A 26,711-nucleotide genomic window follows, 5' to 3' on the forward strand; every position below is an offset into this window, starting at 1 on the left:
TAGGTACTTGATTCAGTTTTTTGCTAACAAAAACCAGAAGTTTTATAAACGTGGGACTATGATGCTGCCTGAAAGATGGCAAAAGGTCATTGATCAGAATGGGCAATACGTTACAGACTAAATTTATGCCGTTCCATGAACAAATTGTCTTTGATTTTATAAAAAAAAATCCGCAATTACTTAGTTGCCAACCCAATATTTATATGTCTATGTCGCCGTAAAGCTCATACTGCTCATTGTTCCACCGCCTACGATACTCGCCGTCACCAACGTGCAAAGGTCCAAAAATCTTCCGAAGAATCTTTCTCTCAAACCCCTCAAGGGACACCTCATCGGATATTGTCATCGCCAAGCTTCTGCGCCATACGTTAGGACGGGTACGTTGAGAGACTTGTTGATTGTTAGCTTTGGTCGCCGCGAGAGAACTTTACTACTCAATTGCCTATTTAGTCCAAAGCAGCAAGAGAGATCCTCCATTGGATTTCAAGGCTAACATTGTAATCGGTATTAATGCTGGTTCCTAACTACATGAAGCCCCTTACAGCCTCGAAATCACAACTGTCAACGGTGACGTGGGTGCCGATACGCGAGTGCGCCGACTGTTTGTTTGATGACAGGAGGTACTTCGTTTTGTCCTCGTTCACCATTAGACCTGTCCCTTCCCCCCACTTTGGCTAATTGCTATTGACGAAGTTCTAAAAATGCTAAATAAGGGTGAGGTTAAGGTAGTAGCGTACGCCGATGGCTTGGTCCTAATGGTACCGTTTTCCTCAGCCATGGCTGAGATTTTGGAAAGTTCACTGGCTGTACTCAGTCGCTGGGCTACCCCTTGCGGCCTCCGAGTCAACTCTGACAAAACGGAGCTGGTGCTTTTTACCAGAAAATATAAACCTCACCCTTTCGACTTCTCAAATTAAACAACCACGTTCTCCCGTGGTTCACTTCATCGGAAATTAGGTATATTGGAGTGATACTTGACTCCAGGCTCGATTGGAAGCTCTACATTGAAAATCGGGTAAAGAAGGCCAGTATAGCCTTCTACTCCTGCAAATCTATATTCATTAAAAATGGGGACTCAAGCCACAAGTCATACTGTGAATGTACAACGCAGTGGTTTTGCCAATTTTAACGTATGGATGTCTAGTTTGGTGAGAAGCTTTTCGAAAAGGCTACAATATCTCTAAACTGGGGAGGCTGCATGCATTGGCATCACCGGAGCATGCAAAACTTCGTTTTGCACTTACTTCCCATCGACTTTTACGTTATTTCCATCGCAACTCAAAGTGCAATCAGGTTAAAAGAGGTTGGCCTCTGGAGGCAGTCTCTCAAGGGACATGCTAGCAACTTCTGGCAGTTAACACCGTATTTCTCCGAACTTCGAACAGATCTCTCTATCCGCAAAAGAGAGCTTGAGGGTCGTGTTGGGGAAATCCTTCCAAATAGGCAGGTTTGGATCGAGGGAAAAATCTGCACCGAAGCTTGTTCCTCTCTCTTCACTGACGGTTTCAAGATGGAGTCGAGAGTCGGAGCAGGGGTTTTCTCTAAATTAGCCAATTTAACTATCTCCTTTAAACTGACGAATACTGCTAGTGTATTTCAGGCAGAAGTCTTTGCGACCTTGCAGGCTATAAAATGCTTAGAGAACGTGGGAGCGAGGGAGATATTAACATTTTCTCCGATAGTCAAGCCGCGAACGAAATTAGTAAACTCCTGTAAGGAGGAGATCAAATCTCTTGAGTGTGCAGGTAACATCTCTCTGATCTGGGTCCCAGGACATACATAGGAACAGAGAGGGAAATGAAATTGCTGATGAGCTTGCCAGGAAGGGGACTGAATTGACCTCAGAGACCTGCCACCCGGTCATCGGCATCCGCCTGACAGTTGTTAAAGGGGAACTGCACTTATTATTTCTCAGGAAAGTGTAGAAAAGATGGAGCCCATTTCTTCATGTGCTATTTCGAAAACCCTTTAGCCCCAATACGATATACGAACGACTCAGAAAGTCCTTTGGACTCCTCGCCATTCAATTTTCAAACTCGTAGCTGTGTTTACCGGCCACTGGACGATTCCCACACACGCGGAAAAGCGAGGTTTATCATTTAACCCCCAGCTGTGAAGAAGCTGTGGGGTCCTTTTTGAGAAGGACATTGTTGAACACTTTCTCTGTAAATGTCCGGGTTTGGCAGCTAGACGACTAAGATCACTGGGAGCTCATTTCTTCTACAGCCTGCGGCAGTGCGCCAACCTAAATCCGATCAATCTTCTCCATTATTTCAACAGCTCTGGCTGGCTGTAGATATCTACCTGTTGGAGGTCTCATAATAGTATCAAAACGGACGGCGCTTCATTGCTACGTGAGGAGTGCCAACTATTTTACCTACCTATCTACCTACCTACCTGCGTTGCAGCTTTAAAATCGACCAAAATATGTTTCGTGCCGATTATCCTTTCATGGATCTTTTCCAATACAGCGCAACCTGGAGAGTAATATTTACATAATAAGTAACCTATATCCTGCTTGAAAAACTGCCCAACCTATCTGTCAATCATTACCCCAACTCTTTCGTGGGAGAATACCCAACTATAATGACAGTAAAATTGCATATTACAACAAAAGTCACAAGTTCAGTTCTAATCAATTCACAACAGCATTGCTCTGATGCACTCTTAAGTGGACTAAGAAGAAATGCACAAGCGCAAACACCATAGTACAATAAGTTGTGGTTGAAATCACAATCGATGCGACATTTTCTCAGAGCAGCCATTCAGCACAGATGTTGGTCACCAGGGAGTCGTTGTCATGTGCCCTGCGTCAAGTTGCATATGGAACCATTTATTGTTAACCCACATACAGATGTACATATGCGTGTACATAATCGGAATTTCTGCAATGAAAAGTGGTTATTTATATTCACTTGTATTCATATAACGGTAAATGTGTGTGTGTGTGTGAACTCTGTTACGTGGATGTGTGCCAGAAATTGCATTTTGGTCGTTGTTATACAATTTTACTTTCTATCAAGAACTATCAATCCCAACAACAATTGTGTGCAATAAACCCCATGAATGCATACTCATATGTTTGTATGTACATTGAAAAGAGTCCATTTGTGTATGCACCACAACGCTTTGGTACGCCATTTGTGCAAAAGTTCAATTGCATTAAATCAATAAGTTACTAGAACATTTCGAAATGGCACATACGAATATGAAAATTCGCATTGCAAAACCAAGTAAAATATTATGGTGGACATCCACAATAGCTTCAAACGCATGGTGGCCTAGTTGAGAGAGGCTGAGAGTTTTTGACTAGTTGTGGCCTGCTCTTTAAAAGAGCACAGAACATGGACACTGGCTTACGGGTAGATTAAAGGCGGCCTATCAAACTAGTAACATTCGTTAGTGACAGTGAAGAGGATTCTTGACAAAATTGATGACAGGTGCATGAGACAAGGTCTTTCCGTTAATCCGAACAAAACAACCATCATCAGTCTTGTTTACGAGAAAACGGAAATTGGATGGACTCAGTCTTCCAACACTGAAAAGTGTGACACTTGGTCTTTCCGATGAAGTTAAATATCTAGGAGTAATCTTGTATAAGAAGCTGACTTGGGAGACACACGTTTCACTGAAGGTGAATCGCGCATTGAGGATTTTTCAGCAGAGCCTTTGGCAAAACCTGGGGTCTGAAACCTGCTGTGGTTCTATGAATATACACAGCACTTATCAGACCAATCGTCACTTACGCTTCTGTGGTATGGAACATGGTTAAGTCCACAATCCGGGAACTATACAGGCTACAAAGAAGTGTATGTTTATGCATCACGGGTGCCAACCTCTGGTGATGCCCTAAATGTTATGCCTGATTTGCTCCCCCTGGATCTTAAGATACAACAGGAAGTAATAAAAGCAATGTGTAGACTCCATAAATATGGTTTCTGGCACGAAGACGGAACTTCGGGACACAGAGAAATCTTTAGGTTGCTATCTGAGCGGTATCCACTATTTTTGGCACCTAAAGATGACCTGATACCCACAGTTTCATTTGGAAGGAAATTTGATGTCAGATTTCCATTGCGCGAGCAATGGAGCAATCCAGGAGGCATGCAGGGAGGTTTGACGGATATTTTCTTTACCGATGGGTCCAAGAATGAAATAGGGTCTGGAGCCGGATGGTACTTAAAGGATAGTAATAAGTAGATATGACTATGCTATGGGGGAAATGGCAACTGTTTTCCAAACGGAAGTTTTTGCCATCCTGAAAGTAGCCGAATGGATAATCGAGAGGAGATGGAGCAAGAAACAAATTGGAGTTCTCAGTGACAGTCAGGCTGCACTGAAGGCGCTGGAGAACGCGAAGCAACCCTCAAAGATTGTTGAAGAATGTAAGAAGAAGCTCAATTCTGTCACAAGACGAAACAGGCTTGTACTTATATGGGTTCCGGGACACTCCGGTGTTCAAGGTAACGAAATCGCCAACGAATTGGCCAACCGTGGATCAGCGGTGCCCACACAGGGGCCAGAGCCAATAATCGGAATCATTTTCGCAGGAATCATGAACTGGATCAGCGATTATGTAGGCAATCTGTATACAGAGCGATGGTCCGGTCTAGAACGCTGCAGAACTGCAAAGTGTTTTGTGACAAATCCGAACAGAAAACTGTCAAACTTTCTACTAAAACTTAGAAGACATTCGGTTGATGGTCAGTATCATTACAGAACACAACCCATGAGGTCAGCATATGACCACCATAGGAATCATTGAGGACCCGGTGTGCCTGTCATCCTTGGAGGAGGGGGATAGCACTGAGCACTTTCTCTGTGAGTGTCCTGCCTTTGCTAGAGCACGGCTACGAGTTTTGGGTTCCGATGTCATGAGAATGAGTAATATTCGTTCTCTAAAGCTGGAGGATATTTACAGATTTGTCAAAGCATCTGGAAAATTCTCACAGTACTAACTATCTCTATCTCTGTCTCTATTCTTTCCTGTCTTTTTCTCTGATACTTTTCTCCTTCCCTCCTTGACTATCCACCCACTTTCCTGAGCTTTAAATACAAAGGGCTTTTCAGCCTGAGTGGTTTAGGAGCCACCAAATCTCCTGGTGCTCCTTGGCTCGATCTTTTCAAATTTCAATTTCAATTTTTCGATAGTGATCTTAGCAGAACAATGGGCATTGCGAATAAAAACGTAGTACCAACAAATACCAGAAAATTTGGCGCTGAGGTGGATACCTACAAATTTGTTGCTTTTATGCATTTTTTCCAGCGTTGACTTAAAAAATGTGCAAAAAAAATCATTGTGCAGATCCATAAGTAAAAAACTCTCAATTGGTCGCCAGAAAATACCCACAACTCATATCACTTGATTCCAAACGATCTTTTATGTAAAACAGTTGATTAAAAAATTATTGAATTGCATACAAAAAAAGTATTAAAAAGTTTAAAAAATGTCGTACAAAGTTATATATTTCTCAATAAAGAAACATTATTATAGCTATGAAATATAATCAAAATATTTGTTATTGTACATTTTTCAAGTCATAATATATGTAAGTCATATTTGAATCTTTTTGGTCGATATTCTATTGATTTTAATGTAACCATAAAAATTCTAATTTGGCATCGCAACCCCACCAACACGCTCTAGCAAACAGACCAAGCACTCACCTGGGTGCCTGCCAAAAAAAGAGGAAGTAGTAGAGTGTTTTTACTTCCTATTTTGTACAATGATAAGGACCAAGGCACATTCAGTAAAGGTAGTAGCACTAGAACAACAACAATGTTTTGTACGTTTGATTGTCAAAATAAAGTAATGGGTAAGTAGAATACAAAGTATTAACCCATTCCCGCCGGCTGTACTTTATAAAGTACAGCAAATTGGGATTTTTTCCGAGATTTTTGTAGGACACACTGTAATCGATTTCGATCAAGTTGGCAATTCTGTGGTTAGTTGATAGCCTAATCTAAACCGTTAATTTTTTTTACCGTTATTGGACTGACATTGTGTCATTTGTGATGTGTCAAAGTCACTCAGTTACAAAAAGTTTTGATCTTTTAAGAGGTATGTGTCTGTGAAGTGAGAAAAAAGTAAACTGTGACTATTTAAATATATTTATTTATTAAAAACGTGTATAGAAAAGCATTAGAAAGAATACTACAAACAAGATTTTTGCGGTAAATTCAATTTTATACAATATATTTTTCTACCCCCCAAAGTTTGGGGTACTTTAAAAAGTACAGCCGGCGTATATGGTATACATTTTTTGTTTTTTCTCCACCGAATTTAGAAATGACTTTCCGCGGCAATAATAGCTTCCGAGGTCTTCAGGAAGTAGTTAATGCTCTTTTGTGTGATATCATTCCGGATTTGGTCATCATTCCTTCTGAGCTAGACCAACTAACTGACACGGAAGAGTTTGATGCAGATAATTTAGACGACAATATGATACCGACAGATGTGCCCGGACATATTAAACTAGACATTGTTGAGGGTATGATTGATTGCAATAAATCGACAGCCTCTGCATCAGCTGCAGTGATAGACTCAACACTAGATGGACCATCAACTTCTGCGGCTGCATCGCGACAGAACTCAATTTCAGAGAAATAATTTCGAATACGACAGTGTTTATGTTGAAACATTTGAGACATCAAAGGAAAGTTTTGATGAGTACACACCAGATACGATTTTTAAAGAGTTTTTTATATGCACGCTCCGATAAAAACGATCGAAACTTTACAATTGACGTAGAGGAGATGAGAATATTTATACGTATCTTGTTTTTAACCGGTTACCATGAGATACCAACTGAGCGTTCGTACTGGTCACTTGACGAGGATCTTGGACTCAATATTGTTTCAGAAGCCATGTCAAGAGATCCCTTTCTCGAAATAAAAAAATATCTACATCTTGCAGAAAACAATGAAATAAATAATTCTGCAGACAAAATGTTTAAGGTTAGACCACTAATGACTATGTTGATTGCACGCTTTCAGCAATTCGGTTATTTTCACTCGAATTTATCAATTGATGAATCAATGATAAAGTACTTCGGCAAGCACTCAGCAAAACAATTTATAAGAGGTAAACCCATACGTTTTGGTTACAAGGCATGGATGCTAGCTAGCTCTTCCGGGTATTGTTATGATTTGGATGTTTATTGTCGAAAAACTACGTCCGAAGCTCGAAATATTCCGCTAGGCGCAAGCGTTGTATTGAACTTTGTGGAGAGGATTCCCAATCTCGAGAGACATGCAATTTTTTCGACAACTATTTTACCACCCATTCCCTGATGAGACAGCTAGCAAACATGAAGTTCAAAGCAACTGGTACCGTTCGCGAAAACATAATTTCAAATTGCAAGCTTGATTTCAACAAGATTTTCAAAAAGCGTTCCCGTGGAACTTACGATTATCGTTACGATACTTCCAACGATATCCTCGCAGTTAAGTGGGTAGACAATAGCGTTTGCTCGATGCTCACCAACTTTGATACAATAACACCTGTGAATTATGTTAAGCGCTGGTCTCGCGGGAGTCAAAGCAAGATCAACGTTACACAACCAAATTTATATGCCACTTACAATAAACATATGGGTGGCGTCGATAATATAGACCAAAATGTAAATGCCTATCGTATAGCACTAAAGGGAAAGAAATGGTGGTGGGTAATTTTCACTTATCTCCTTGATTTGACCATGACAAATGCTTGGAAGTTTTATATATCACTCAATAACAAAAACGATTTATTTAATACACAACTGCAATTCAGACGTGCAATTGTTCGGAAATATTTGATAGAAGGCAAATCACGGGTCTCTAGGAAAAGGCGTGCACCTTCTTCATCTGCTGAAAGACACACCCATGGCCATATTCCACAAAAAAATGACTCGCAATTGCGTTGCGTCGTATGCCATCAACGCACAATTTGGTCATGCACCATATGCAGAAAAACCCTTTGCATAAAAAGAGATTGTTTCGCTCAATACCACACATAATATCTAAAACTATTTCTTTTTTCCTTTATTTATGAGATTTTCAATGTTAATAAACAGATATGGACTAGTAAGTGTAAGCACATTCTGTAAATTTATGTTTTAATGAAAATAAAACCGTTTGTTTGGCAAATCCCATTTTTAGTTTTTGAAATGAAAAAATGTATATACTAACGCCGGCTGTACTTTAAAAAGTACAGGCTGGGAAATGGGCGTGGCATGAAAAAAAAATTTTTTAAATCATTTTTTGCATCTAAACGTCAAAAGTAACTGGAGTATGAAAAATCATGACAATCGGGCCACGGGTTCTGTACCCCGGCGTTAATGGGTTAATCAAGGCGAATCTGTTACAGGTGGTGTTGGTAAATCAGCTGATTTGTTTCTATTTTCTTTCGCTCTGTCCATGTGGCTTGTATGCATAAAAAAGGGAATTCCTCTAAATTTGTGATATGAACATATTTCGCAAAAATTTAATTTGACAAAAAAAAATTAAGCACAAAAAATTTTAAATCGTGCTAAATGGAACCATGTAAAAAAAGACCGTGCAAAAACAGAATGAGGTGTAGTCTAAAGTTAAAAATACCCGTATTAACCCTTAGCGGTCGTATGCCTACTCTCAGCCCCCAGAGCAAGGAATCATATTAATTTAAACTGTATTTGCTTATAGAATTAATAAATATTGTTTATTCTTCATAATCCTGCATGTTTTTGTGTTTCTGCTCTTTCAACGGAAACTAATTCCGATCAGAATGACAGCCAAGCCCAAATGTAAAACGACTGAAAATGGTTAAATGCGCGTCACTTGCTGTGAATGCTGTGAACTGAACATTGAACTTTAATAAACATGAACTGTGTTTCGAATAAGGAAAAGCTAAATTAGTAAATTAAGTTCTTATATCTCAACGTCCAACTTCACATACAGTTTAAATGAAATGAAATGAATTAAGGGGTTAGGGGTAGTCAGAATTTTAAAAAAATTTTGATGTGAAACATCTATTGGCTCACTTGTAAACCGAATCGTTGCGATAATTTGGATTCTCGTGAGTGCTTAGTAAATGTTGGTGCGTTATGTGTTTTTGAATGTGTTCGGTAATTTGCTATGTAGGTAATAGGAATTCGATTACAGAGAATTCATGGGAAACTGGAAGGCTGGCTAGAGTGGGCACCTTTGAGGCGCGCTCTCTGTGCGAAGAAATGACGAAGGTCAGTGTTTGAGTTGAAAAATATCAACAGGTCACAGAAAGCAGAGCCACAGCAGAAAGAAGTTTCATTACTCAATTATTTAAACCAAGTGGAACTATTTTGCAATGCCAAATTTATTGCTTTATTAATTCGAAATGAAAAGTGCAAACTTAATATATTTAATAGCAAATTCGAGATATGCCAGCTCGTAATGAGCAAAAGTTGAAATTGAATAAAAAGTTTAAGCCTATGGAGGAAGGCATATTTTAAAGACACATTTTGATTATCATACAAAGTGACACAAAATTAATCATGCTATCGGATTGTTTATATTTTTTACAAATAGTGCAGTACGTCAATCATAATTGAAATTTGTGAAGTGTAGAGCTGCTGTATAAAAACAGACAAACAATGGCGGGCGTAAAGGTCAAAAGTCATCACTCAATATAATTTCTTTAGTTATTATTTTTTTAATTTTATTTAATAATTTTCAAATACAAATCTGGATGATTAATTTTGCGCCACCTGAAAATTCAAAAATTCCATCACCCAAATAAATTTTTTTATTTAATTTTTTTTTAATTTATTTAACAATTTTCATATACAAAACTGGATGATTAATTTTGCGCCACCTGAAAATTCAAAAAATTTCATCACTCAAAGTCATTTTTTTATTTAATTTTTTTTTAATTTTATTTAATAATTTTCAAATACAAAACTGGATGAATAATTTTGCGCCACCTGAAAATTCAAAAAATTTCAGCACTCAAAGCACACTTCAAAAAGAATTTCAATTGCAAATCAACAACAATCCAAGAGAATCTACTACCAAATATGCAACAACAATAGATGCTGTATTTGTGAGATATCTTGATAGAATTTCATCCAATACTTTTGTAACGTACTTTAGTTATCATCGACCAATCGTCACAGTAATACCGGCAGAGGAAACATCGAATATAACTATTACTGAAGTCACAGATGAAAATATTTAAATTGTGGCTTGATATTAATATCGAATTTTGATATCACATGTAAATAAATGTTTATTAAATAAAGTTACCATTTTCTGTAAGAAATTCGTAATACTTCATTTTTTCATTAGGCTATATTTGATTCCTGTAATAATATTATCTTTTATTCATATTACTTGTACACCCACGATGTTTCACATCTGCCAGGCGTCCCATGACGGCTCGCATTTTTTTTTATTTTTATGTATATTTTAGGTTCGGGACCAAAAATAAAGTCTACAGAATAATAATCTCTTTGAAGTTTATGTTTTTTGCATTTTACTATAGTACAAAATACGACAAGTACTTTTTGATTACTCGGTTATACCAGCTAAAATTAAAATGCCACACGTTATTAATTTTTGTAATTAAATATTTTAGTAATTTTTATTCCTTAACGAAAATAAAATTAAGTAATAATCTCGCTCATAATTTTCTGATCTCATCAAACAAGTTTTGCATACTAATTAACATGTCTTCATTATCACTTCGTTCAATAATAAATATTTCATCGCATTTCATGCACAGTCACTAGTGAGCTACTTCACTTTTAACGTTCTCTGCTGCCACATTCAACACATCCCTGATTCCTCAATTTAAAAATGCCAAAAATCCACCAGTGGCAGCTCGGCACGATCAGCTGTTTGTGTAGTTGCGAAATTGGCGCGCGCATATGTCAGTTCACGTGCGAATTTGAGTTTGTTTACATCAAACAAAACAATCGGGAGTTTTGTGGATGAGAATAGACGTGTACGTCGGTATAAAGTGTTAATTCGTGTAAATAAAGCGTTATTTCGTTAAATTAAAGTGAAAATTTGTCGTTCGTTTGTTGCGCGATGTCGATTTTGTTGGCGGATATCGATGCCACTTGTGCGGCGCTTGGCTACTACGACAACGATCGTTATCTGGCTGAGCCGGACGCACTGCAGGGTTTACGGGTATGCATTTACATTGAGCTTTAATTTCTAATCTCTCTTTAACAATTTCTCATTTCATTCAACATTTCGATTACAGCATTTGATATGGATTTTGCGACGTGATTTAGAAAATCATGAATATCGCCGTCATTTGGGCCACGCCAAAGTATTGCAAACAGATTTGGTGCATATGCTGCATGATTATGTGGAGAATGAAGAGTATGCAGATGCGCTTGTACGTTTGTTGGTCATCTTAACAAACCCAACATTGCTGTTGTATCGCGATGGACCACCAAAAGATTTTCATAGTCGAAAAGTTTTTATGGAACTAATTGAAATTCTGCAGGGCTATAAGAGTGCATTCACGCAAGCCAAAGTTTGGGTGCCACTCTATGGCATCATAAAAAAAGGATTGGAAATCGTAAGTAGCCAGCTGTTCTGCAGTGTACGAGTATGTGTTGTGTGTGCATATCGGAATATATGTAAATAAATGGGGGTTGAAGTGTTTGCTCGCCTCAAAAGCGCTAAGGACAGCAAAACTAGTTTTGAAATCAAATATGAGAAAGCTCGAAAACCAATGAACCGCAAAAAGGCGGTTAAATACTAGTTTTGAAAAAGAGATGTTGCTAACCGATGCGTCACTAAAGTTTAAGTGCAGTGTCTAGTTGCATTTTTTTTGTATGTACATGTACACACAAGCGTATGTACGTCATAGCCTTCCTGCGCTTTTTGCTCATTTCATCAGTATTTGTTTTTAAGCTTAAATAACAATAGAATTGTTAAATATACGCGGCGCTAGCAACGGAAGCTTTCAGCTGGCTGGTGAAAAATTCCAGTTTATAAACATATGTATGTGTCGTAGAAGATCAGAGTCCTTCAGAAATTTATAGATTTTGAAAATGTTGTAATTGGAAGGGTTAATTAGTAGCGATAGTGCATCATGACCGTCAAAATTCTAATTTCTTGGTCTATCTAGTCCAGGGCAAAATACAAATAAGTGCAGCCGACTGACTGGAGTATTACAAAATGGACACAGGCTTGGTTGCCCCCCTTGTAGTAGATAGGCATTAGTGATTAAACTGTCACCAATGCCTAGGCGAGTGTATGGCGTTAGTAGTAGTTAGATGGGAGGGATGATGGTTTTATCACGATAAGGATTAATCCTGAAGTAGTAATGTCTATAGTGAAATCAGTGAGCTACTGGTTTGGTTTGCCTATGCTGCTCTATAAGTCGATAAACATCATTTTTACATATAAGGTTTGTTGTGATAGTAGGAGTAATGCTCATATCCTTGTCGGTAGTATCAGCGATTGACAGGACATGCATATGATGTAGATATTTCCCCTTGGATTTTGACGAATACTGCATGGCGTAGAGAACAGCTGTTGCTTCAGCGGTGAAAATTGAGCTAAACAGAAGTAGTAGTCCATACGATATAGCCTATCCATTCTCTTTCACGACAGCAAAGGAAGTGTAATTCGCTTTGGAACCATCGGTGAAGTAATCGTCAGCCAAGACTGTTCACTAGACAGGGCTAGTTTACTGGTCGGGAAAAACCCGAGTCATTCCGGTAACGTAGAACCAGCTGCCATGGTAATGGTTCTCTTACTGTTACAACAACAACAACATTAGCTGCCAACTACAGCTTTTCAGGCGAGATGAAATTTCTAAAAAATGTGCGCAATACTCTGCCGATGTCGTATTAGATTTTTGCATTTAACTTAAGTCGCTTATAAAAGATGATTTTTTCAGCACCCATGGCGGGTGATGTCCATGTCTCGTGGATAATAATCTTAAGGGCAGTCCATTGTCTTTTGTAAGAGAGGCGCATTTGTAAATTGACGTAGCTATCTTAGGAATCCGTGTACGCACAGCTGCCGAATGAAAGAATTTTTATAGAAAATCTTTAGAAGTGAGAGCGAGTTTAGGATAAAGTTTCCTTATATTGTCCTCCATTAGTGATGGTAGATCTGATTCTGCTAACATGTTTTTTATTGGCGAAGTAGGGAATGCACGTAAAGATCGTTGGGCAGCAGTACGATAAGGAGACGCTAGCAGCTTGAGTTAATTTTTAGCATGTTGGCCATATAGTTCGACTTCACAGCTGATAGAGGATAAAAGAAGCACTTTTGTAATGTTGACCTCAGAAAACTAAGACGGCAATCAAATATCGAAGATAGAGTAAAAAGAGCAACTATAGCACTCTACTCTTGTAAGCAACTATAAGGACTAAATTGGTGTCTTTCCCCATCTATCCTATATTGGCTTTATACAGCAATTGCCAGACCAATCCGAACATACGGTATACTAGTATAGTGGCCGGCTTTAGATAAGTTATATATTAAAAAAACCATGGTAAATGTACAAAGAATGGCCAGTCTTTTCAACTGCGGTGGCCTTAGGACCACACCCATAGAGGCATTAAATTTTACGTTTAACCTATTACCAATAGAGCAATTCGGTAAGCAAACAGTTGCCAAGGCAGCTCTCAGATTAAGAGAAATCGGTCTACTCAGAATAAACCAGAGAGGGCACTCTTCAATTTTAGAAAAATTCCCCAGCATTCCTGGTACAACGGATTTCTGTAAGACCAAGGATATCAACTTGAATAAATCCTTCGTCACAGTATTTCCTTCCAAAGAGGACAAATAATATAAACACCTATACAGATGGCTCAAAACTAGACAACAGGGTAGGTGGAGGGGTTTACTCCGATAAACTCGGAGCTGGCCAATTATTTCGCCTACCTGATCATTGCAGTGTATTTCAGGTAGAAATCACTACCATAAAAGGCGGACTTACCCCAATAAAAACGAGAGTATTATCCACAAATGAAGTCTTCATACACCCGGACAGTCGAGCGGCAATAAAAGCGCTAGAATCTAAAAGACACTCGTCAAAAACAGTTATAGGATGTTTCAAACTTCTAAAGGACGTATCAAAATACTACAAAATACACCTTATTTGAGTGTCAGGCCACAGAAATATAGCAGGGAACTGCAAAGCAGATGAACTTCCTCGAATTTGTGCAACGCTTGAGCTCCAAGCGGATAATCCGCATGCTTTAGCCACTTGTAAGCTACTGATAGATAGGGAAACCATCAATACGGTAAATACAAGTTCGCAAAACCTCTCGAAATGCGAATTAAGCAGACAGACATGGCCGAAATGGAACAGTGGTCGATCAAAAAGCTTGTTAAGATTTAACAGAGAAACTATGGGATAAATGGTAGGGGTATTAACTGGTCATTGTCTGATAGGCAGCCACGTTAGAAGGTTAGGACTCCCGTACTTAGATTTCTGTAGAAGCTGTCTAAATACAGAAGAAGAGCAAACAGTCAGACACCTTTTATGTGAGTGTGAAAGCTTATCGACAAGGAGGCTCCGCACTCTTGACATGGCATTTTTAATCGATGTAGCGGACATAGCGCATCTAAAACTAACGAAGCTTTGCTCGTTTATTAAAGCTACCGGATGGTTTGAAAAGGAACCCATAGGGTAAGGATAAGTTCCAGTGGTATCACAATGGGCCTATGAAAGCTCTAAGTGTGTCATTGCGACAGCCACCCCGCCTACCTACCAACGTTGACCAGCAATTCAGTAATACACTCAAATTGCTTTGCCAGTAAATTGACGATGCTTGCAGCTAAAATTTTGTATTATCATCATCAACAAATTCAAAAATGGGAATTCAAAAATGTTAAATTCATACATATACCGTTTCAGGCTCTGCAAGCTACACTAAATTTTCTAAATACTGCACGCAAATTATCGTGAAAAGCTCATCCACGGGCATTTACGGCCTACACCTGCAGGCCAGCATTTACCGAACAATTACTTAAGCACACAAATGAAAAGAAAAGAAATAAATTCAAACATAATGCATAAAAAAGAATAATAAAAATGCGTTTTAACTTCGTTTTTAAATAAACAACCGAATAAAAACCCAAAGACTTGGAATACAAATCATTAGCTTTTATTGCTAACAAAAACCTACAAGATGCGGGGGGGGGAAATTTTGCAAAATAAAAATATAAAAATTACACGAATAAGTAGCGGCGCTTGCAAGCAAAGGCAAAAAATGAGGAAACTAAGAAAAAAAAAAAAGGAATGGAATGACCAACACAGTTGAGACCTTGCGGACGCGCGTTAAAAATGAGGGATAAAAGGAGCGCAGCATTTCGCTTTCAGTCGTCTTTGTGCAAGACCTGGCATGGCAAAAGTTTTTGCCTTCAACTTTGTACGCTTTCAACCAGCCAACCGACCAGAGATTCATTAGAATTAAGAAAAGAATTTCGCGCACACCGATTTGAATGGGTTCCTTTTCTTGTTGTTGTTGTTGTTGCTGAAAGGAATAGGGGGAAGTGAAATGTAAAAAGGCGCGAAATTCAACATGAAAAAAAACATGAGTAAATCTAGAGGGTATGCAGAAAAAAATAGCTGGCAGACTTTAGCCAACAAATTAAGTAAATGAAAGAGGTAAACTAGCAAGCGCAAAGCTGGGAGCGAGAAATTAAAAAAAAAAAACAAAACAGAGTACAAAAGAAAACAAGCGCGCGAAAGTGCATACAAAAAAAATAAACAAACTCACAATCAAAACTATATCTACGCAAACTTCGTTATCTTATCGTTGAGGAACAAATGCACTATGCTCCCAAACTGAAAAAAGATGAGCTGGCTGGCTGGTGCGTCTGCATCTCACTCAAATTAGTTATATACTTACTTTCCATTTATTTACTGCGCTGCTCGGTGGTAAAAACTAAAGAGAGAAAAAAATGTGTGAATACAGCAGCAAAAGTTAAGCTGTGCAATCTAATTTATGGACTTAATAGAACTCTGGAATTTTCGGTGCCCCCACAGACCCATTCGTGTGCTGCTTATGCACAACGTCATTTTCCAGCATGGCCGCCAACGCTTGACATTAAGTCAAGGATTACTAAATAGTTTTATAGCCGACAGTGCGCGCATTAGCAAATGTAAGCGAATTAATGCGCTAGAAAAAGTCGAGAGATACAAGGAAAAAAAAAAAAACCATGAAAGCAGGCATCTGCAATGAATAAGTTTTAAGTTTTTAATGATTTTTATGTGCTTCCTTTTATTTTAGCATTTTGTTGAATAGCAATATTGTGCTCGGGTTTTTTTTTTTTAATGCATAGATGCATAGAAAAAATGGCCATTTGATGTCATTAACAGGATTAATTAAAGAGTCGACCACGTACAGTTCGCTCGGCGTCTGATGCGCAGCACGATCTGACGGGTATCACTTCATAGAGTACACCAGCATGCAGTGACCCATTACTACGCTGACTGCGCACAGCTTAAAAGTTGGCATTTTAATTTTTCTATTTTTTTTTTATATTCACTCCTCTTTGCTGCTACTGATTTAACTTTGTTTTTTTTTGCATACCGTTCGAATACTTTGAATTGCGTTAACTGCCCTTGCGCTAAATACCGCGTATGCGGGCTCGTGAATGCCCCCTTGAAGTAGCATCAACGTTTTTTTTTTTTGTTTTTTCTGCGAGCCTGACGTTTTAATTGCATTCTGTGTGTGTAAAAATCACGGCCAACGACATCACTTGATAACGATGGCTGATAAAAAGTTAAAATTGCCACAGGATAAATTAGAAATGCGATTTTTATGCGCTCCAGCTGCACTAAAACTTCTGCTACAGTGGGCAGACGGACAGACAGGCAGTTGGGCGCAATGGTATTGAATGTGGCGCAGATATGGCAAAGTATGGGCATAAAATGTTATCGCAGTTGGAAATGTGTTGATGTGCAGACACTTAACAGTGCATTACACATACATATATATGTATGTATGCATGCATATGTATGTAAATTAATATTTAAATTTTCAAACAAAAAGATGTTTTTAGATATGAATGCCTTCCGATTGTGCCGTGCGTATTGACAGAGTTTAATTTTTCAACTCAAAAACTGCCACTAATTGTTGAAAATATTTCAAATAAATGCAGTGACCATCACTTTTGTAGTTGGCTTTTTTTTTTTGAACATATGCGAAACATAACATTAGAGCTGTAAAAGTGTGAAATCATTTCTACTTCGAAATCACTAATTATGATTTATTATCTTTTCGCTTTGTTTTTGTTCGTTAGCGAATGAGTTTTACTATATTTTAAATATGAATTAATACGTCAGCGTATTGAATGCAATAATGGAAAATAAAGAGTGCTGGAAAAAAAATGTTTAAGGCTGCATGGGCGGGCAAACAGATGAATGCCATCTTTGCAGTCGCGCATTCATTAATTCAGCGCAAATGTTTTGAAACCGCGATTGCATTGTTCTTAAAAAAGAAGATATTTTCCTAACTTATAAATTTAATTATACTTTTTTTAGTAGCAATTCCTTATTTATTTATAAATATTGCATCTTACATTTCAATAATTTATATAATAATTCATTTAAGGGGGAAGTCTACTGTGACAAGGGAAAAAACAGGCTTATTTTCCGGATTTTATTTCTAACAAAATATTGCTCGTACATAAAATCTATTTAAGTTTTGAAAAAAAAATTTTAAGTCAAAATATTCAAAATGGCCGCTGTGGCACTTCTACAAGCGCAGGTCCGCTTTTCTTAGGTGCCCAAACGGTGTACATGAAATCTTACGTTTCGGTGATCTAAAACAAAAAAACAAAATATTGTTATCATATACATAGTATTGACTCTCGTCTGACGTAGGATTATGTCGATAAAAAATTTTGGCTTTGAAAAAAAAATTCTTGAAATTTTTTTCTTTTTTTTTGCCTAAAATTGATGTTACTATTGTTTATAACAATTTAACAAATAACGATATCAAAAAAATCCTATGTCAGACGAGAGACACTATTACAGAGAATATATAATTAAATTTTTAAGCTGATTCATTTATCAGAACTCGAGATATCGTGTACACCGTATACAAAAACTTAATATAGTTTCGAGAAAAATGCGTTTAAAGTTTCAGTTTTCAGCGTTTAAAGCTTTGGAGCGCTTCGGGAAAAGGTCGAAATTTCCACGAAGAAAAATTTAGCCAGCTGTAACACATATTGTACCTTATTTAAGAGGGTTCAAAGTATTTTTTAAGCTAATAAAAAAAAATCGATTTTTTGAAAAATTCACAGTAGACTTCCCCCTTAAATATATAAGTTCATGCGTTTGTCGTGGTGAAATACAACTTTACGCCTATCCACTAAAGACGGTCGATTTTTGTTAAGTGCCTCATTCGGGTTTGATAGCTGGTGGGAATAATAATCAGCAAATCAGCAGTTATCGTCTGGTTTGGTTCCAGAAGTTCATAATAAACATATTCCACCAAATAGACAGGAGAATCTTCTTGGGGTGAAGGCCATCTCCAGGGGTTGGTTCATCTTTATTTAACCATTGGCGTTTGCAAACAGGATTATTGTAAAGGATCCATTTTTCATCACCAGTAACGATACGGTTCAAAAAACTTTCATTTTCAAGCCGTTGCAGCAGCTGAGAACACACATTAACTCTCTGCTTAAGGTTGGCGACGGAAAGTTTATGCGGAACGCATTTTCCCAGCTTTGAAACCTTTCCCAACTGAACCAGGTGCCTGTGAACTGTTCCATGCGATGAATTTAACCTCAGAGCTATCATATCGACTGTCAAATTTGGCTCAGCTTCCACGCGCTCAAGCAAGGAAAATTAAGTATCTATTTCTATCATCTATATCTATCATCTATTACTTCTGCTTCATTTAGCTTCGCTGCGTTTAGGTATCTTGTTCTGATCTCCTTCTGTACCGGACATCTTCCTAAGAAGTGCTGCATATCTTCTTTCCCGTTTAAATTGCAGAGGGTGCAAATTTTCTGGGTATTTCCATACGTGGCTGCATTTAGCTCTAGTAAACTACATTTTGCTCTGAAAATTGTTGTAATGCCAGCTAGTCGCACATCTTCTTTAATATGTGATTCCCCTTTTGCGTAGTCTAAATGTTTATAAATTTGCGTCTCGCGTAACTGTGCTTTTTGCCTTGCTATATGGATATCTTTTATTTTCATTTTGGTAAGAAGTTGCACACAGCGATTTTGCCAGTCTGTAGCGGTGATGTTTTTTTCAAACTTCAGATCGAACTTCATTCCCATGTCGTTCAGATGCTTTAGCCAAAACATATTTTTACTAAAGGGGACAGATACCTGCAAACGGCCATATTTTCTCTGATGTTCATTAAAATTATTTAAAATGAGGAAGTCAATATATTTTTTTTTTTCAAAATTGGCATACAGTTTATTCATACATTAGAATAATATAAAATTTTTCTTTTATTTTAATCATTTAAAATGGCGGATGTACACTCAATTCTTCCAGAAAGGTCGCAGCGGGGCTTCTGAATCGTCGGGCATTGTAGCATCGGCGTCAGTGACCTGAATACAAAAAAGCCAAAACTTTTTTGCTTATTAATGTCTCAATATCTATATGAATTAAATAGAAATGAAAATAAAATCGCGGAATAAAATGCTTAAAAAAAATAAATTTTGGGGCGAATTTTCCTAGTATGTCTGATTCGAAAAATTTTCGAAAACTTGTATTCACATAGAAAGTAATAGCATAAAAAAGATGTGTGCAAAATTTCAGGGATATCGATCAATAACTTTTCGAGTTATCGTGTACGCCAATTCAAAAAATATAGTTTTGAGAAAAACGCGTCTAAAGTTTGAATACAACGTAACTGTGCCTCTCCCAGTGCTCGAACACAAAGAATAAAGTCGTCACGTTGACGATCTATAATGTAAGAACTACTTATATTTACGTTGTAAAAATTTTTTTTACACATTCCCAAAGGATTATATTAACATTTTATGAAAAAAAAAAAAAAATTTCGAAATTTTACAGGTATCTGGCTCCTTAATGAATAAAAAAATAGTTTTTGAAAAAACACAAAATTCGCGATATTTTTTGAACACACCTCGTATATGGTAAGCAACTAGCTGCATTGAGGCTCAGTCAAGTCAGTTTGAGGCTTTGGGAGCTCGCTCTCCTAAAAACATTCAATAAAGGTCATTGGACTATATTAGACAAAATTTATACTATTCCAACTACTACAGATTTCTGTGGCCGTGTAGATCTTAATTTTAATAAACTCTAAACAGTGCTATGGAGGGGTTTACTCTGAATGGCTGGGCATCAGTTCATCCTTTCGCCGCCCTCATCACTAAGGTGCCTTTCAGGCAAAAGTTATCGCCATAAGAGAGGGCTTATTGATCTATGAAAAAAGAGCTCCCTAACGACGAGTGAAGTATATCCTAGTAGACGATATTCAGGCAACTCTGAAATCGTTAGAGCCAGCAAAACACTTGTCAAAAACGGTAGTTTAATGCCGCAATTTATTATGCAAAGCAATATTTTAAAATATAACTGACCTGGGTGCTGGGCCATAGAAATATAGAAGGTAATGGCAAAGCAGATGAGCTTGCAAGGGAAGGTATAAAGCGAGATATTCATCCAGATAATGTATCATACTAACACCGATTCCCTTAGCTCCGTTCAAATTATTAATAGACAAAACAGACCCCATATCAATGCTACGGGTATCCAACAGGAAAATATTCCAATAACTGTTCCTGTGTCTTCAGAAGTGCCTCCAGTGAGTTTGGGTGTGAGCTCAAGAATTTGTTGGAAGTTTTCAAACCACCTTTTAAGTTGCTCACTTAGATCAGTTAGAATCAGTTAGATCAGTTAAAAATCTTATTGTATTTAAAACTCTAGAAAGTAAAAGGGTGGATAGTCAAGGAGGGACGGGGAGAGTAATAGAAAGAAAGAGATATAGAGGTAGCTAGACCTGTGAGAATTTTCCCGTTTTCTGTTGTAGGTTTTTCTTTGGCAAATCTGAAAATATCCTTCAGTTTAAAAGAACGAATATTACTCATTCTCATGACATCGCAACCCAAAATTCGTAGCCTTGCTCTGGCAAGGGCCGGACATTCACAGACGAAATGCTCAGTGCTATCCGCCTCCTCTAAGCAAGACAGGCAAAACGGGTCCTCAATGATTCCAATGGTGGTCATATGCTGACCCCATAGATTGTGTCTTTTAATAATACCGACCATCAGCCGAACGTATTTTCGTACAGGTTTTAAAAGAAAGTTTCACAGTTTTCTGTTCGAGCTTGTCACAAAACTCTTTGTAGTTCTGCAGCGTTCTAGACCGGACCATCGCTCTTTATGTAATTTTCACACATAATCGCTGATTCAGTTCCTGATTTCTGCGGAACTGATTCTGATTATTGGCTCTGGTCCCTGTGGTTGCCCACTGATCCGCAGTTGGCCATTCATATCCATTTGTTTGCCAGACGTTTTCGGAGAATTAAGGAAAACCGACCGCCTAAGAAGAATCATCCTTCACCCAGACAATGCGGGCTCTCACGTATCGGCACTCACAAGAGAGTTTTTCAGCACCTAAAAGATTGAGTTAATGGGTCCTCTGCCTTACAGCCCTGATTTGGCGGCTAATGATTTCTGTTTTGTTCCCGAACATAAAAAAAAGCGAGATCAATGTTTTTCATTGAGCTCTCGTTAAAGATATATCCACTTCTGTGTAGCAAAAGTGCTTTGAAAATTAGTTCTAGCGATAAATATATACCAAGGCGCATTCATTACAGGTGGTGGCATTAGACCAACAACAATGTTCTGTACGTTTGATTGTCAAAGCAAAGTATTGAGAAACTAGAAAACAAATAATGAATTCGCCTTGTTTCATTCTGAGCTGACAGCCACAAGGACACAGCGAAAGAAAAAATAAATAAATCAGCTGATTTACCAACACCACCTTTAATATATTTGCCTTGAGTATACATCTCACGAAAAACGTATAAGTCCAATTACATTTCTCAAATTTTTATTATCAATTGAAGGCTAACGATTTATGTTTTAATATTTAAACTTTTAATAATAACCAGAAATAAGCACACATTCCTCGAAACTTAAATTAATTATTAAGAAATGTAAAATCTATAGTACCTGAGGCATCAATTTGATAAAGTTTTTATAATATTTTTATAAATTTTTAACCATTCCACATTAATCGCACTTTTAAGCAGCCTGCTAGCGCTATTAAGCTGTCTTTAAATTGGGTTAAGGCGGATACTGCAGGTAGGTCATTCTAGTTTTTCGCTGCCAAAATCTCTTTTCGTGCTTTCGAAGCATGAACAGTTACGTTGTCATGTGCGAAAATCCACTCCTCATCGAAATTATCATTAAAAAACGTATTAAGTATCTCGTCTAGAAATTATATTCTATTAATTTTTGATGGATATGAAACATGCAAACGTTTTGTCTTTGGCACTAATGGCTGCCCAAACCATGACAGAACCCCCTCCGAAATTGCGAACCATTCTCTCCTGCTTCCGTTTATCATGCCATGGAAACCATCTTGGACAGAGAAGATTGGATTTTTTTTCATCGGAAAAAATTCAGTTTTTCATTCCTCTTCCTAAAATTGGTACTGATATGAGTACTGTGTATCAGTTTCCATCATTCAATTCTTGCAGGGTGGTTAGTAAGAAAAAAGAAATATGTAAGCAAACGTCTAAAGTGACGTCAGCTCAATAAACGAGTCTGTCAAATTCACTGCAATTCACAACCATTTAGCGGTACCGCATTATTTGCAACCTCTGAACCGTTGAACCGCCATTCTAAAGATGGAATCCTATGAATTTACTATTCTTTTATTTCGGATCACCGAAAATTCAAAGGCAACTCTACTCATTTTGTACTTCAAAGCACATACACACATATATACATACTTACATATACCTGACATACTTATATTTTTAAAATCTTGCTCTATTTTTTGCAATCACCAAAATTACTTTCCAAGCGTGTGCACTGAATAATAAATGAAACGAAATTTCACCACCCAATTCAAACTCATCTACACCCGAATGCCTACCTATACACACACACACGCACACACACACACACACCGTAAATCAACTCATTTGTGGCCATAATAATTTACAAACTTTTCACATCGAAAATGAGAACTTTTGTCGCTTTGAATGCTAAATCGTTTACAGCTCAAAGTAAGTGGAAAGAAAACAAGTATTAAGGCACTCAGATATGACGTACATACACACGTATGGTTCTATGTGTGCACGAGCATAGTAGGCTCTAAAACTTATTAACAACCACAAGCTGCAAAAACAAATTTAATTTACAAAAAATTAAATCTCTACGCATGCACAAATAAATGTAGAAAAGCCGTCCTTATACGCGACTACAAAAGCGTCACACCACCTACGCAGATTTAAACCACAAATCCCTGCTCTATGCGCAGATTAAATTAAGCATAGCAAAGAAAAAAAACCAAAATCAACAAAGGCCGAATTCACACAATGTGGCCACAGTAAGCAGACGGGAATATTACACGGCGTTTTTTTTCTAGATAAGTGCTAAAGTCACCCAGCTGATTTTGGCTATTTGGCCTTTTCACAAAAAAGAAGCGATAAATGGTTGACGCCACAGCTGCTTCACTCGTAGTTTGGTTCAGAGAGCTTTCGCTTTTCGGAAGTGTTTGAAAGCATAATAGCAAAACAAAGAAAAAAAGAAGAGAAGCAGTGAATTCCAATTTGTCGTCCTAAGTGGCAGTGCAGCCGCAGCAGTAGCAGACCTGTGGTCACAAACCAGTTGCTATTCATAGCGCAGCGCCATGGCAGCAGAGTTTTTTAATGAAGGAGTCACAAATAAGCATCACAGTAGAAGATGTGCTCCACCATACTCATATTTATTAAATTTTATCTATCAGTAATCATTTTATAAGCTCAATTATTTAGAAAAGCAACATGCGGCCATCCATCCATGACTTCCGTTGTCAAGTTTATGCGTTCGATGCTGTAATTATAGCAAGAGGAAAATTTGAGAATACCTTTTCGATACATTGCAAAAAGTACTGAAACTGACAAAGACCTGGGGATGGTCTCAATGTAAAACACCTACCTAAACAGCCATCATCCCTTTCATCCCTAAAATACTCTTATCAGATATGAGAAAAATTACTGTGAACGGAGTCGAAGTTGACATACCCAGGCCTTAGCAGGTTAAACTCCTACCTATGCAGAATCGACCCCAATATTCTCAATATACATACATACGTCCGGCATGTGAAGGTACACCGCGCCCAATACTAACCTCCTATTCACATGTCCTTTTAATAAACCCACTCACATAACAGCCTTCTTCCCAACCTGTCGAAAAAGCACGTCTGCTGGACCTACCGTTAGGTGAGTTAGAAAATCAATGTCGTTCGGTGAATACACCACACTTGCAGGGCCTAGTGAAGTGCTACAAAAACAACAAGGCAGACCAGAGAGTTTCTTCTACTTTACCGAAAGCACCCAGATTTATACTAGGCCAGGGAATGTCACTGCCACAACAACCTAGGCTTGCTCTTGGACGCCAAGCTAAAATAAGAAAAATTTATTAATGCGATCCCATTTAAAACAACCAATGGAAAATGGTGTGTCTGGCCGAAAAATTCTGGGACTGCACCTCGAACCTATCCTGCGATGGATTTATACCATGACAATCAGACCAAACGTCTTTGCTTTTTTTCAGAGTAACATGTCGAGTCGAACATGTCAGAATCATGATCAAAGGTATGTGTCACACCAGTGGCATGCTCCAACTAACACTACAACATTGCTCCCTCTCGGCTGATTCCCCCCTGGGACTGCTAAAACTATTTCATCAAGGTGGAGCCGCGTTTGTGCTGTTTAGACAGCCCAGGTAGCGAGTTGCGTATGGGGGTTATACGCTATCAATAGCCTCCTCAATAGCCCTCTATTACGAATTTGTGACCAATGAATAAATGCATCGGAAAGTTGCAATATCTTTGCTTGATATCGATTTGTCATCTGTTTGGGTTCGTCTTGATGCTTACCTCAGGCGCTCGTGCTTGTCTTGCGAACTGCGCTGTCGATAGTTCTGGCAGCTTTGGCTAAGCTTCTGCGTTTAGTATAGTTGTGATGTGACGTGCCAAGTCGCGTGATCCTTCTGGCCACTGGTAGATCGGGGGCGCGCGAGGGAACTTCTGAGGCTAGCAAAGCCGCAGCTCTCGAATTTTGTATCCATGCGCTGAGACTTGGGATTGCTTAAGTCCTTTCTGCAGAAGCTATATGGGGGATGAGGTGGAATCATCTGAGCATCTTCTGCTCTGCTGTCCTGCTTTCGTTGGGCTAAGATTCCGACATCTAAATCCCTTCATACAAATGTAATTGGCTACCGTTGGTCGTCATGCAATCCAAAGAAATATAAAAACTTTTAGCTTGCAGCTCCAGCTAGCCAAATTCCTTAAAGGTGATATCATCAGTTTTAAAAAAAGTGCCTGATTAAATTAAACAACAAAAGAAAATTGAGCACCCATGGCCTTAAAAGAAAACTACAGACGGCTCGAAAACGCCGGCCCCAGGCATAGGCGCTGGAATATTTGTCGTTGTCAATGTGCAGTTTTCCAAGTCTCTTCCATTCGGACGTGTGTATGCCATTTGTATATGTAAAAAATTGAACTTCCGCAAATAGCGGATAGCCATTTTAAGCGGTAGCCAACCTGCATTCAAAGCTTTATTATCGTTTGAGTGCAAATCCGCTGTAGCTATTGAGTATAAAGAGAGACTTAATTCATTAGGGCAATTCAATGGCATAAAGCTTATAGAGGTCCTTGGTCAGCAGTGTATAACTGATAATGTGGTATCTGATGCATTGACTGGAGGGACTGCGGACTTGGAACTAATAGGACCTGAGCCTATTCAGACGGTGGGACAACACTTTAGAGGTAAAAAGTAAAGGCTACAGAACTCAAGTTGACGCCACACTGTTGGGTCACGTTAAGCATTGCTTGTACTGGGAAGTTACAATCAAGAAAAGATTCAAGCATCTTATAAACCTCTTCGAAGGTGTGTGTGCTATCGCTGTTGTTATTCAACTTAGGTCTGAACCAAGTAATGCGACGAGCTTTTGCGGAAAGTAGGGATATATCCTGTGGTCTGCCAACGATATCTGTTTCATGGCGCATAAACACTCGCATATATCAGCGAAGATTTTACAACCTAGACGACCTGAAAATCAACATAGCGGAGACAAAGTTAATGTGCATAAATACCACCGAAATGCAAGCTATCCATATTGCCACCGCTCACCTAGATGAAGTAGACGAGTTTTGTTATCTTGGCAGCATCATTACAAAAAAATGGCGAGTCAGCAACAGCCATACAGGACAGCAAAAGGACGAGCTGCCTTTGGCATGCTGAATAAAGTTTGGAGATCTGTGCGCATATCCAGACGTAAGAAGTTAAGAGTTTTCGATACCAACAAAAAGTCAGATGCAAGATAATGCGGATATTCTGGCTCAACGTGATAAGCAACGCCGACCCTTGGACAGCAACTAAGCAAACACCTATCGACCCTGAAGTACGGCGTCGTAAATGGAATTGGATCGGCCATACGTTGCCTAAACCCCAAGAGGATATTATAGGAGCTGCGTTAGACTGGAATCCACAAGCAAGCCGTAGGCGCGGAAGACCAGCCAACACTTGGAGACGACAGGTGAAGCAGAAGCACAGAAAGCCTCTTTAAGAACCAACTGA

The 26,711-nt window shown here is 38.4% G+C and overlaps 1 protein-coding gene across 1 annotated transcript in view; it reads left to right on the forward strand.

Annotated features, from left to right (window-relative positions):
- The first annotated feature begins 10,881 nt into the window (after positions 1-10,881).
- The window catches only part of LOC128855461 (protein timeless homolog), a 163,465-nt gene continuing 147,635 nt past the window's right edge, over positions 10,882-26,711 (forward strand). Inside the window, exons 1-2 of the mRNA XM_054090387.1 lie at positions 10,882-11,127; positions 11,204-11,527. Coding sequence (XP_053946362.1) covers positions 11,026-11,127; positions 11,204-11,527 — 426 coding nt within the window. The 5' untranslated portion in view covers positions 10,882-11,025. The remainder of the gene's footprint in view (positions 11,128-11,203; positions 11,528-26,711) is intronic.

Source organism: Anastrepha ludens, chromosome 2 (assembly GCF_028408465.1).
Source record: "Anastrepha ludens isolate Willacy chromosome 2, idAnaLude1.1, whole genome shotgun sequence".
NCBI lineage: Eukaryota > Metazoa > Arthropoda > Insecta > Diptera > Tephritidae > Anastrepha > Anastrepha ludens.